Raw genomic sequence first — 11,395 nt, forward strand, 5'->3', positions numbered from 1 at the left:
GCAACATAACCTAAATTCAAATGCTCCAAATTACTTCCCACGGGTTGTAATGGCTCACATGAAACAGAATCCCCTAATTCCAAAGCACGAGCGACAATACAAGGAAGAAACAAGGTGTTAAATCGTTGATTGATATTAAATAGAAGGTTTAGAGAAAAAGTTGGCGGGTTCAAAATCCAAATTATCCCACCCTTACGTAACTGACTACTTTATTAAGTCATTTCCACAGAAAGTAGGATGTCATTAAAATTGAATTTTGCGGAAGATATTTATGTGGCCCACTATCAAACAGATGTTGAAATAATTGCTGAAAGATCTGCAAGACTCTATTGGCATGGTAAATTCAAATAGTAATTACGCAATCCATTATAAATAGCAATGCCGTTGATAACATATTTCTCATGCACACATTTCCTTTGCTACTGCAAATAGCAATCAAACCAAACATGAGTGGTATCCTTGTTTTTGCCTGCCTTCTCCTAGAATTACTTGTCATTAGTATTAGCTTCTTCAGAGGAAGTTCTTATCATGTGGGTTGCCTTGAAACTGAGAGAAGAGCACTTTTAAGGTTCAAGCAAAATCTCCAGGACCCTTCCAATCGGCTTGCTTCTTGGACTGGTGACGGAGACTGTTGTACATGGGCTGGCGTTGCCTGTGGCAACGTGACAGGCCACATCCTTGAGCTTAATCTTCGAAATCCTTCCACTTCTAATCCAAGATCAATGCTGGTTGGTAAGGTAAATCCTGCTTTGCTTGATTTAAAGCATTTGAGTTACCTGGACTTGAGCTCTAATGATTTTCAAGGGGTTCAAATTCCTAGATTTATTGGTTCTATGCGGAACCTAAGGTATCTCAATCTCTCAGACACTCAATTTGTAGGAATGATACCTCCCCAACTTGGAAATCTCTCCAATCTACAGTTTCTTGACCTCAGTTCGAATTATTTATATGTTGATAATGTTTGGTGGCTCTCTGGCCTTTCTTTCTTGGAACACCTTGATTTGCGTTCTGTGAATCTCAGCAAAGCCTCTGATTGGCTGATGGCAACAAACACACTCCCTTCTTTGCTACAATTAAGATTGTCAAATTGCAGCCTCCATCACTTCCCTACATTAGCCACTGCAAATTTTTCATCTCTCACAGTCCTTGACCTTTCCAACAACCAATTGGATAACTCGTTCATTCCTAGTTGGGTTTTTGGTCTCAGTCGTTTATTCTTCCTTGATCTAGGTTTTAATAATCTTCAAGGTCCAATCCCTGGGGGGCTTCAAAACTTGACTTCCCTTAAGCATCTGGATTTAGATTCCAACCACTTCAACTCTTCAATTCCTGACTGGTTGTATAAATTTAGCCCACTTGAGTACCTTAATCTTCGCAACAATTGCTTGCAAGGTACAATTTCAGATGCTCTAGGAAACCTGACTTCTGTCAGTTGGATTGATCTCTCATTCAATATTGGTCTTCAAGGGAGAATTCCAAGGTCCATGGCAAATTTTTGTAATTTAAAATCAGTCAATCTTCGGGATGTCCATTTGGGCCAAGAAATTTCTGAGATTTTAGATATTTTCGCAGGATGTGTTTCCAACAGATTAGAGAGTTTGGTTTTAAGAAGTAGTTCAATTTCTGGTCATTTGACTGATCATCTTGCCCAATTTAAAAATCTAGTCACTCTCAATCTTGCTAATAATTCTATTGTTGGTCCTATTCCAGAGTCATTGGGTCAACTCTCAACCTTGAGAGAACTACAGATATATGATAATAAGTTAAACGGAACTCTTTCTGAAATTCACTTTGCCAATCTGACAAAACTGTCGTGGTTCAGGGTTGGTGGAAACAAGTTGACGTTGCGAGTGAAGCATGATTGGATTCCTCCTTTCCAACTTGTTGCACTAGGATTTCATAACTGTTACGTAGGGTCCCAATTTCCTCGATGGCTTCATTCTCAAAAGCATTTACAGTTTTTAAATTTACTCCACTCTGGAATTTCAGATATTTTTCCCATTAGATTTTTGAAATCTTCTTCCCAGTTAAAGTTTTTAGATCTCGGCCTTAACCAATTTTACGGGCAGATAAGTAATCTAACCGAGGTTTCTCAACTTTTGTTTCTTAGCGTGAATTCGAATAATATGTCGGGTCCATTACCCCTTATATCATCCAATCTAGTTTATTTAGATTTTTCTAATAACTCGTTCTCCGGGTCGATTTCTCATTTCTTGTGTTACAGAATCAATGAGACAAAGAGCTTAAAGGGTCTTAGGCTGGTCGATAATTCTTTACAAGGAGAAATACCTGACTGTTGGATGAGTTATCAAAATTTGAAGATACTTAAACTAAGTAACAACAAATTTACTGGTAATCTTCCAAACTCATTGGGTAGTATAACTTCACTTGTTTGGTTGTACCTTCGTAAAAACAAACTCTCTGGGAAGATACCCATTTCTCTTAAAAATTGTACAGCATTAGCGTCACTTGATGTTAGTGAAAACGAGTTTGTTGGCAATATTCCAACATGGTTTGGAGAAGGATTTTCAAGAATGGTTGTTCTCATCCTTCGTTCCAACCAGTTTCACGGCCCTCTACCGAAGACAATATGTGATCTCGCTTTCCTACAGATCTTAGACCTTGCTGACAACAATCTCTCCGGAGGCATACCAAAATGTATTAGCAATCTCACTGGCATGGTGACAGTGAAGTCTTTTACACGCACTGTTGTTGTGCAATATCTACCTTTCCCCCTAGATATAGATGTAATAATTACGGAGGAGGCATTTGTTGTGAGCAAAGGGGAAGTGGTTCAGTATCGTGAGATTCTCCCTTTGGTAAGTCTTCTAGATATTTCCAGGAATAATTTCTCCGGAGAGATTCTTTCGGAAGTGACAAATCTTAAAGCATTGCAGTCAATAAATTTTTCTTTCAACACTTTCACGGGAAGAATTCCTGAAAGTATTGGTACCATGAGGGCATTGGAGTCTGTTGATTTTTCTGTAAACCAACTTTCAGGTGAAATTCCTCAGAGCATGTCAAGCTTGACGTTCTTGAATCATTTGAACTTGTCCAATAACAACTTGACTGGGAAAATTCCTTTAAGTACTCAACTGCAAAGCTTCAATGCATCTAGCTTCGCCGGCAATGATCTCTGTGGAGCTCCACTCCCTAAGAATTGTAATGAGAATGTTCCAATTCCAGAAGATGAAAATGGAGATGAAGACGAAGATGGAGTGGACTACTGGTTGTATGTAAGCACGGCACTTGGATTTGTGGTGGGATTCTGGTGTTTTATAGGCCCTTTGATTTTCAATAGAAGATGGAGGCACAAATACTGTCATTTCCTGGATCGCCTTGGGGAGAGAAATAATCTTGCTTCTGTTGTAAGAAAATGTTGCTAGATTTTCTTTGTTTTGGAGTATGTTGCTCAATGCACTATGTTCATGAAATAAAGTATTACTTATGTTGTTACTTTTCTTTTTTTGGCTTGGTGTAAATAAAAAAGTATTACTCGAAATAAACGAATTGCCTTTTATTTATTTGTGCTTGAAAGGGAAAACTAATGCGAAATTTAAAATAAACGGATGATATTTGAAATATAAGAGACCTTTCCAACTCGACAAAATTACTCCCGATAAATGGAAAGTGAAGAAATATATTTTATGGACAGTACACTCAACGTACAAGCTCAATGATGTTTAGATTTCATAAATCACAACGATGTTATCAAAATGTTGATTCGTATTAAGATCTTCAGAAAAGGCAAAAGAAAAAGTTTTGCATATACAGTTGATGAGAGATTGATTTCAGGCACAAGTTCTTGTCGAGGTGCCCTGCTTGCTGGAATAATCATTCCATTCTGCAGTCTCTGATCCAAAATTCCTGGAGGGTATATTATAATCATGTCGCATTATTTTTAAGCCGCTTATCGATTAACTAAGAAGTTATTCTATGCACAATATGCTACGTCTGTTTGGCCTGCAGTAACAAATAGGAAACGGAAAACTTTTAGAGTGAAATGGAAATGCTTTCTAGATTAACAAGCAACAGAAGAAGGTTCAACTATTCTCTATTATGCAATCTTGACATATATTTCTTTCTATTTTTCATTTTATGGAATGTTTTCAATACAACGTTGAGATTAAAACCTATTCAATTTAAAAACAAACCTTTTTTAAATATTTCTTGTGAAGTTTCATAGCCCCAATGCAAGCTTTTTTGGCGTCCAAATTTCCAGTCATGTCATTCAATATCTGAAAAGGTAAAAAAGAAACAAAATTGGAAATAGAAAAGAAAAATTAAAGAATGAGATGAAAGACAGGATGGCCTATAGCCAAATCAAATTTCCCAGGGTGCTTTCATGGCAATGCAGTGATTTTTTTCCTAGTGAATGCCATTTAATGGTATTGCCAGCATCTATATCACCCAACAACTTCTCTTCATTAAGAAAATTTCCCAAAGTAACTCCTCTTCATTAAGAAAATTTTCTTTTATTTGAAGAGAACTTCTGTTATGTTCAAGAACAATTCTCTTCATGCACAACTTCTAAGCTATTCTTTTTTCTTATATGCGTTTATTGTGTTCTCTACTTGACTCTTAATAGTCCACAAATGTGGATTGAACGTTTATTAAGTACGTAAGTTGATGACTGATCAAGCTGACCTTAACAACATCGTCCAGGCCGCGAGCTTCTTGCAGCAGCTTTGAGCTCTTATCTTTTAAGACACTGGCAACAAGAAACACAGAAATGGGAAGGGGAGCTTCTGAAGTCTTTGCTCCATTTTTCATATTTTCTCTCTCATACTTCCCACACTGACGAATTGATTTTGCTTTTGCTTTAGATCCCTCAGATTTAGTACTAGCAGCTGATTCAGCTTCTTCATACAGATAGAACAAGTGGGGATCATATTCTAGGGCCCACATCATCTGTTAAAAGTTGAAACAACCACAGAAAACAGCAATTATGATAATCAAAATTCACCTTCGCATGGAGGAAAAGAGAAGCATAACAAAAAAGCATTAAACTAAGAATGCAAGTTCAGAGAAAAGCATAAAACAAAACTAAGCATGTAGAGTTTCTATTCAACCCATTATACATCTCCACATCCACATAGATTCCTTAGTTACCCTGTGTTGGGAGGGCATCAAATGCAAATCATACTGACTGGCCATTCTTCAGCCACATAAGTGAGCAACTTGATTAGATATTAGCACGATCCATTATTTTTCCTCTGCGCACTTGAGAAACTTACCGCCATAGGCCTTTCGTTTCATTTGTTTAATAGTCATGGAAGGGATTGTAATCCAAGTCCTGGGATATGAATCATGTAGGGAAAACTATGGTATAGACCCCTAGGTACAAACCTCATTCATGCTATAAAATTAATTGTACTAGAACTATTCTTCTTTTTTCCAATTTTTAATTACTTGAATCAGAAATAACAAAAAGGGAAGAAAAACTGAAAAACTTATCACTGAATTTTTTGAAAATTGGAATTCACATTTAAGGTGTTAAAAGAAGGGTATTGAGAAGTCTAGAAAGCACCTGAACTTTCTCAATTCAATAAAGTCAAAAAAAGAAAAAAGATGGTATTGGAAAAGGTAAACCATACCTCCCAGAGATATAATGAGTCACAAAATGAAAATTCTCTACGGAACAAGACCATAAGCATTCTGAACGCAAAGAGATAGTCACCTCCGCCCAGTGTCTCTGTGTACAATAAAACATAATTTCTTGTTTCTTTCTGGCACATAAAAGGCAGAGATGCAGAAGAAAGTTGTGTAATGCAGTATCAGAAGAAAAACACAGACAGTTAAAATATCATGTAATATTACTATGCATGAATAAAAGAATTTTTAAACCATTAACAAATCCTAAATACCTACAGATTGCATCTGCACAAGTTCAAGAAAGAAAATTCAAATGAGTTGGTTTGACAAAACATCACAGTTTGGATTGCTTTGTGTGGGAGCACAAAAAATTGTTTTGGATAAAAGAAAGCAAACATAATTCCCATGTTTTGAATCAGAAAACATAAAGCCTTTGCCAACAAACATTTTAAAGAGTTATTTTTGGGCTTTCTACCCAGTAGCACACAGGACTGAGCCTACATACTTTCATTGTCAGCTTCTTGTTAAAATGACAAAGCAAAGATTTGTGAGTTGCTAATGAATAAGTGTAAACTGGCTTACACTGACTGAGATGCGAGATTTATTTGAGACATTTTTGCTGTATATTATTACCCAAAATTACAAGCAAAAACGTAAATTCTAGATCATACCTAAATGTTGATGAAGTTTTGGATCGATAACCTGAGTAATTGAAGCCAAATTACTAAGTTGTGCCTCCACCCCAACAGAGCTCTCAGTGCATCTGAAATTTCCTCGCTTCAGAATTTCAAATAAGAACAATATGAGTAAGAATCTGGATATTGAGTTGCAAAAAAAGAAGTATAAGACAACAGCCACCAGAACAAAAAGCAATATATCTAAATTATCATATGGAGACGCGGTTCATTTAATTCCCAACACCGAAAAGAAAATAAAAATTAAAACCTCCTAAGCCCTCCTATGCATGTAGACTAGTTGTTCAAGAACAGAGATCTGACACTTAGAGGAACATGCTTCTTAGATAATTCTGACACATTTTCCTGTTTCATTAAAGAAAAAGAGAACATTTCCCTCTTGTGGCTTTACAAAAAGGGAAGGATCAAATTTACTTTGACTAAGGATGAATCAGGAAGACCAATATCGAGCAAGCATTGAGAGCCAACGCATAGTTTCCAGAACATGGATAAAGACAATTTGTAAAACCACCACCAAGTATCACAAAGCTTGCAAATTATGATGTGCAACAGTTCACAAGGGTGGACAGAATATGATTTCCCTGGGTATAATGGAGACCGATTGAAAACATGCTACGTAGAATCAGAGAAAAGAAGAAACAACATATGAAGCATAGAACAAGAAATCAATTGATGAAAGCAAACAAATGAAAGAAATTGATGGGAATTCATTAGTTACAATTTCAAATAAACTATATATCGCAAAAGGGGAAACTACATAAACTCTGCAGCCATGGAAATGGAAAGAATTTCCAGGTGAAAGGTGCTGGAAAAGGCTAAAATGAATAAAAGCACTTGCTATATTTTGCATTGTTCCTATTATTGACAGGGAATCCTAAAGAGACTTCAAGAGAGATGAAAATAAATATTTTACCAATGCAATGGAATTTATCTTATCCTCAATTGTTAAAACATTAATAAATGAAGAATGTCATATTGTTAAGCAAGAAGTTAACTTGTTGGTAGCTCTTAATAAAACAAAATTCTACACACCAAATCAAAATGCAATATTGCGCCACACAATGAATTCCATGGAAAATGCAATAAATAATATATACCAATCTGCGCATCAAACGTTCGAAGCACCAAAATGCATCAGCTTCATTTTCAAGCAGAATTATCATGGGGGAACAAAGATCACTCATTCCTGTTCATCACAATGACAAAGTTCAACTGCAGAGTTAGCACTTTAATGCACGTGATAGTGGGGCCCCAACAATAAAGGAATTTTGTTTAATTACTCACCTTGACAATAGCCAACATCTCTATCTACCCAGGCATAAACAGCTAGAATATCCCAAAGTTTCGACAAGTTTTCTTGCTTCTCATAAAACACCAATGTCCTGTCAGTGCGAATCACATCAAGACCTAGCATAAACAGCATCCAAGTAGAATGAGTCAGAAATAATAACTAGTAACAAAATTAAAAAAAAAAAAGATAAACAAAAAATAGGGAAGAAATATTTAGATTTACTTTTGATGGTTAACATGAGTAAAAGAATCACCAACCATAGGAAAAAGGAATAACAAGTTCAACTATAGAAAAGAGGAATAATAAGTTAGTACAACTTACAAAAGAGATTTCTATCTCTATCCATTTTCTTCTTGAAGGACATTAATGTAAACCAGAATTCAAAAATCATGCTGGAATAAGATATTTGAGATGGAATGCTCATTCGAAATGTGAAAGAGTCATTCAAACCACAATCTCAAGACCATCATGCATGTATAAAAAGTTCAATCATGAAATGGTAATTCTCATCATTTATTGCCAATCGGTAGAAGCTGAAATAATGGGTATTTCAAATCCTTCACATGCTATATTAATCTAAAGTCAAAATAAGAAACAGAGAATTGACAGAAGGAAAGGAGCAAATTTGAGGGGTGGAAAAAAATAAATGGGTCTGCATATGCAATTCAAAGGTATCACCAACCTATTTGATGTAGTGTTAGCATCCACTGAATAACTTTCTTGTCCAAAGGACCATGGCTGAGAAGCTCTTTCACCATTTTTGAACTAGAAGCACTTATACCTGAAGAATGCATGGCATTAACATATAAAATATCACTGTATTTCAGTGTAGTCACTTTCTTTAGAATGTAACGTCAATTCCTTGCCTGAATTTGTTTCCTGAAGTACTAAAGGGTCTTGAATGGGTTGACCATCTTCAGTGACTACAGGGGCAGTGATGAATTTGCCACTTCCAACAACAGGAAAGATTTGATGGCACTCCTCTTTCCACGCAGAATATTGCAACCTGAAGACAAAAGAAATAACAGTTAGCAAATGAAGTCCTACTTTATGGTGAGGTTGCAGAAAAGATTTTAGTTATTCAGCTCCCAAAAGATTATTGAAATGGACCTTCTAATTGATGAACTCATAAAATTATGCCACACTAAACTAAATATATGATAAGAATTCAGATGTGTTTAAAGTGCAAAAGTGTATAAACATTAAGCAAAGCTCATCATCTGAATTTCAAGCATAAATAAAACTTTATTGAAAACTGAACAATTGGGTATTCCTTGCTATTTACAAACAATAAGCACAGACCGTTAGATCATCTAAGGATTTGATGAAGGAATAATTTTTATTCCTAGTGTGACCAACAAACTCAGTGAGTTAACAATGAAATCAAATTTTCAACGGAAGAAATACTCGCATCAAAATAATACAAAAAGATCGAGCACACCATATTAACCGGACATACATTATTGTCAAAGCCAGAAGCCAAGCCAATGAAAAATTAGTTTTGACCCTTTGCATGCCCAATACGTTATTTGATATCTAAAAATCTAAAATAGGATCACATCTTGACAGTGACACTGATCAAACTTATAGTTCCCAAACTTATAGTTCCCAACAATCTCAAAGAAAATATTTATGAACTAACTTTTAATATTATTATAATCTGTACAAAATATTAAATATTTACTACCTTCGACGTTGCCGTATCTCCTCTCGTTCATCAAATGTACTCTTAGGCTCACAACAACCAAGTAGAAATTCCCAAACTTCTCCTCTAATTGATGGATGGATGCCCTATGGAGACAAAACAATGCAGAATGTTAGTTATCAGCATTCTCAAATTGATCAGAAAACAATTTAATGGGAAAAGGCAATAGTAAATGAGAGCAAAGAAAATTATGGAAAATTTAAAAAAAGGGATGAATATAGCAAATTCTGCCAATTGCAAACTTATGTAACCTTGCTAAAAAAGAAAAGATAATATAATGGGGCAGCAACCATAAAAGTGACTGCAGTGAGACTCCTGATGGCAAAAGGGATAAAAATTCACAAAGCAATGTTACAATCATTATGATTGAGGTGCATTAAGTGATTCACCAAATCTATTTCAAACTTATCAAATAAATCTAAGTTCATTCCAAACAATCATACAAAGTAATTCTAAGCAAAAGCAAATAACTTTAAGCATGCTCAAACTTGGGCATAACTTCTAATATTCTACCATGCAGAATATGTCCAACCTCAGCTTGTAGCAACTTTTAAACAACAAAGATGAACTTACCCCACGATGGATTCGACTTAGAGTCTTTCCTATATCCAGCTGTCCTTCTGGAGTAAACGCAGCCTGCCATTTCCTAGCACTTAGCGTTTTCCCAGGCTGCATTAGCCAATAAAACTGAAAGCTTTAGTAATTTCAAACAAAGCCGTACATTTAAGGATAATCAAATCAAAACCAAACTGATGCTTTCTATCATGGTGAGCAAGTAAATTCTCATAAATAATAATGCACAGCTATTGAAATAAATTATCTTTATTGATCAAAATTTTGGGTTGAAAATGAAATTGGTGAAGGTTTAAAATTTCAAAAAATTTGTTATACCTGGCCTAAGGTTATCATCTTACAAACTTAACTACAGTGTTAGAAATGTGTACAAAAACATGTGCTCAAGATCTTTGTTTTGGTTAAAAAACCTTTAATATCATCATCAAAATTCATAAATTTACAACCCAATTAAACTCAATATTGCTCAAATTCCTTACTTCCCGAAGGCCAATATGTATGATACATTTCTCATAACATAATCGAAATCCAACATTAACACACGCATTCGGCATCACATTTAAATGATACCAATAAAATTTTTAAAATTCATAAATCAGCCTATCATGCTGAACAAATAATGCAACATTTCCATAATTCACAAAACAACAACTGCTGCAACCCAGAAAATATAAGGGAAAGAACAAAAAATTGAAACTTCAGCATAAACAAGCAGGAAAGCACAAACCTTGATTTTGAATCTAGTTTTGGGCACATCAGTGCACTCAGGCCTGACCTCGTAGTAAGAATCAGCAGGTTCAGCCGGCGCCCCCCACATTTATGATGAAAAATAGATAACCAATATCCAAAAAACTGTTTTCAGAAAGCAAAACCGGAACCTTCAACCCAGATCCCCACGACTAAAGATCAATCAAATTATGTTTTCAGATACCCTTTTGAGAGAAAAATTCAGAGATGCCAAATATGGGGGACCCAGTTGAGGTGCTGGCAGAAACCAAGAATTGATCAAAGCTAAAGAAATGACATAAACAATGTATTTCTCATTAATTTTTTTCTTTTTTTCTTTTTTATTATTAAAGGCTTAGTTGGTGTTGTTGATGGTGCTGGTTATGGCGGATGTGTAAAACTTGTCTGTCTGTCTCAAAGCCATCTCACAACACAACCGCAGGCCGGTCAATGCGTTAATGTTTTTTTAACGTTCCTGGTTGTTTCTCCCTTTCTCTGCCACCAGTCGTATCCCCGATGTTTGCCAAAATCATAAATAAGGGTAAAATTTACGACTCATTTTACATTCAGGTCCCTGCTATATTATGTTTTGCTAACGGGTGGTTATGAGAGATCATCCGCTTTTGTAAGTTGTAACTATATTCCTGTACTGATTAGATATAGTTAGAGGTGGTAATTAATTTCTTATACGGGCTCGGAAGCATTAATTTCTTATATTCCTTTCTTAATTAATGCATAACCCACTCATTCGTATCCTCAAATTAAAATCACCTCTTTCAAGATTAGTATGTTTAGCAATGAATGTAAGAG

The 11,395-nt window shown here is 35.4% G+C and overlaps 2 protein-coding genes across 3 annotated transcripts; one reads left to right on the top strand and one right to left on the bottom strand.

Annotated features, from left to right (window-relative positions):
* The first annotated feature begins 388 nt into the window (after positions 1-388).
* On the top strand, positions 389-3,462 carry LOC102609377 (receptor-like protein EIX2). Its single transcript, XM_052433508.1, has one exon. It carries the CDS (start codon positions 402-404, stop codon positions 3,384-3,386), a length of 2,985 nt encoding a protein of 994 aa, XP_052289468.1. The 5' UTR covers positions 389-401; the 3' UTR covers positions 3,387-3,462.
* Positions 3,463-3,622: 160 nt separating this feature from the next.
* On the bottom strand, positions 3,623-11,057 carry LOC102609838 (rab GTPase-activating protein 22-like). Of its 2 annotated transcripts, none has more exons than XM_025093754.2 (12): positions 10,587-11,057; positions 9,860-9,955; positions 9,269-9,372; positions 8,448-8,587; positions 8,264-8,362; positions 7,575-7,697; positions 7,388-7,476; positions 6,298-6,372; positions 5,598-5,729; positions 4,648-4,911; positions 4,155-4,238; positions 3,623-3,963 (listed from the first exon to the last, which is right to left on the bottom strand). In XM_025093754.2, exons 1-12 carry the CDS (start codon positions 10,674-10,676, stop codon positions 3,949-3,951), a joined length of 1,311 nt encoding a protein of 436 aa, XP_024949522.1. In that variant the 5' UTR covers positions 10,677-11,057; the 3' UTR covers positions 3,623-3,948. The 2 variants fall into 2 exon arrangements, with proteins under 2 accessions (XP_024949522.1, XP_006493932.1); XM_006493869.4 differs by having other exon boundaries at positions 5,598-5,695; positions 6,267-6,372; positions 10,587-11,055.
* Positions 11,058-11,395: the final 338 nt, after the last annotated feature.

The sequence above is a fragment of the Citrus sinensis genome, chromosome 9 (assembly GCF_022201045.2).
Source record: "Citrus sinensis cultivar Valencia sweet orange chromosome 9, DVS_A1.0, whole genome shotgun sequence".
NCBI lineage: Eukaryota > Viridiplantae > Streptophyta > Magnoliopsida > Sapindales > Rutaceae > Citrus > Citrus sinensis.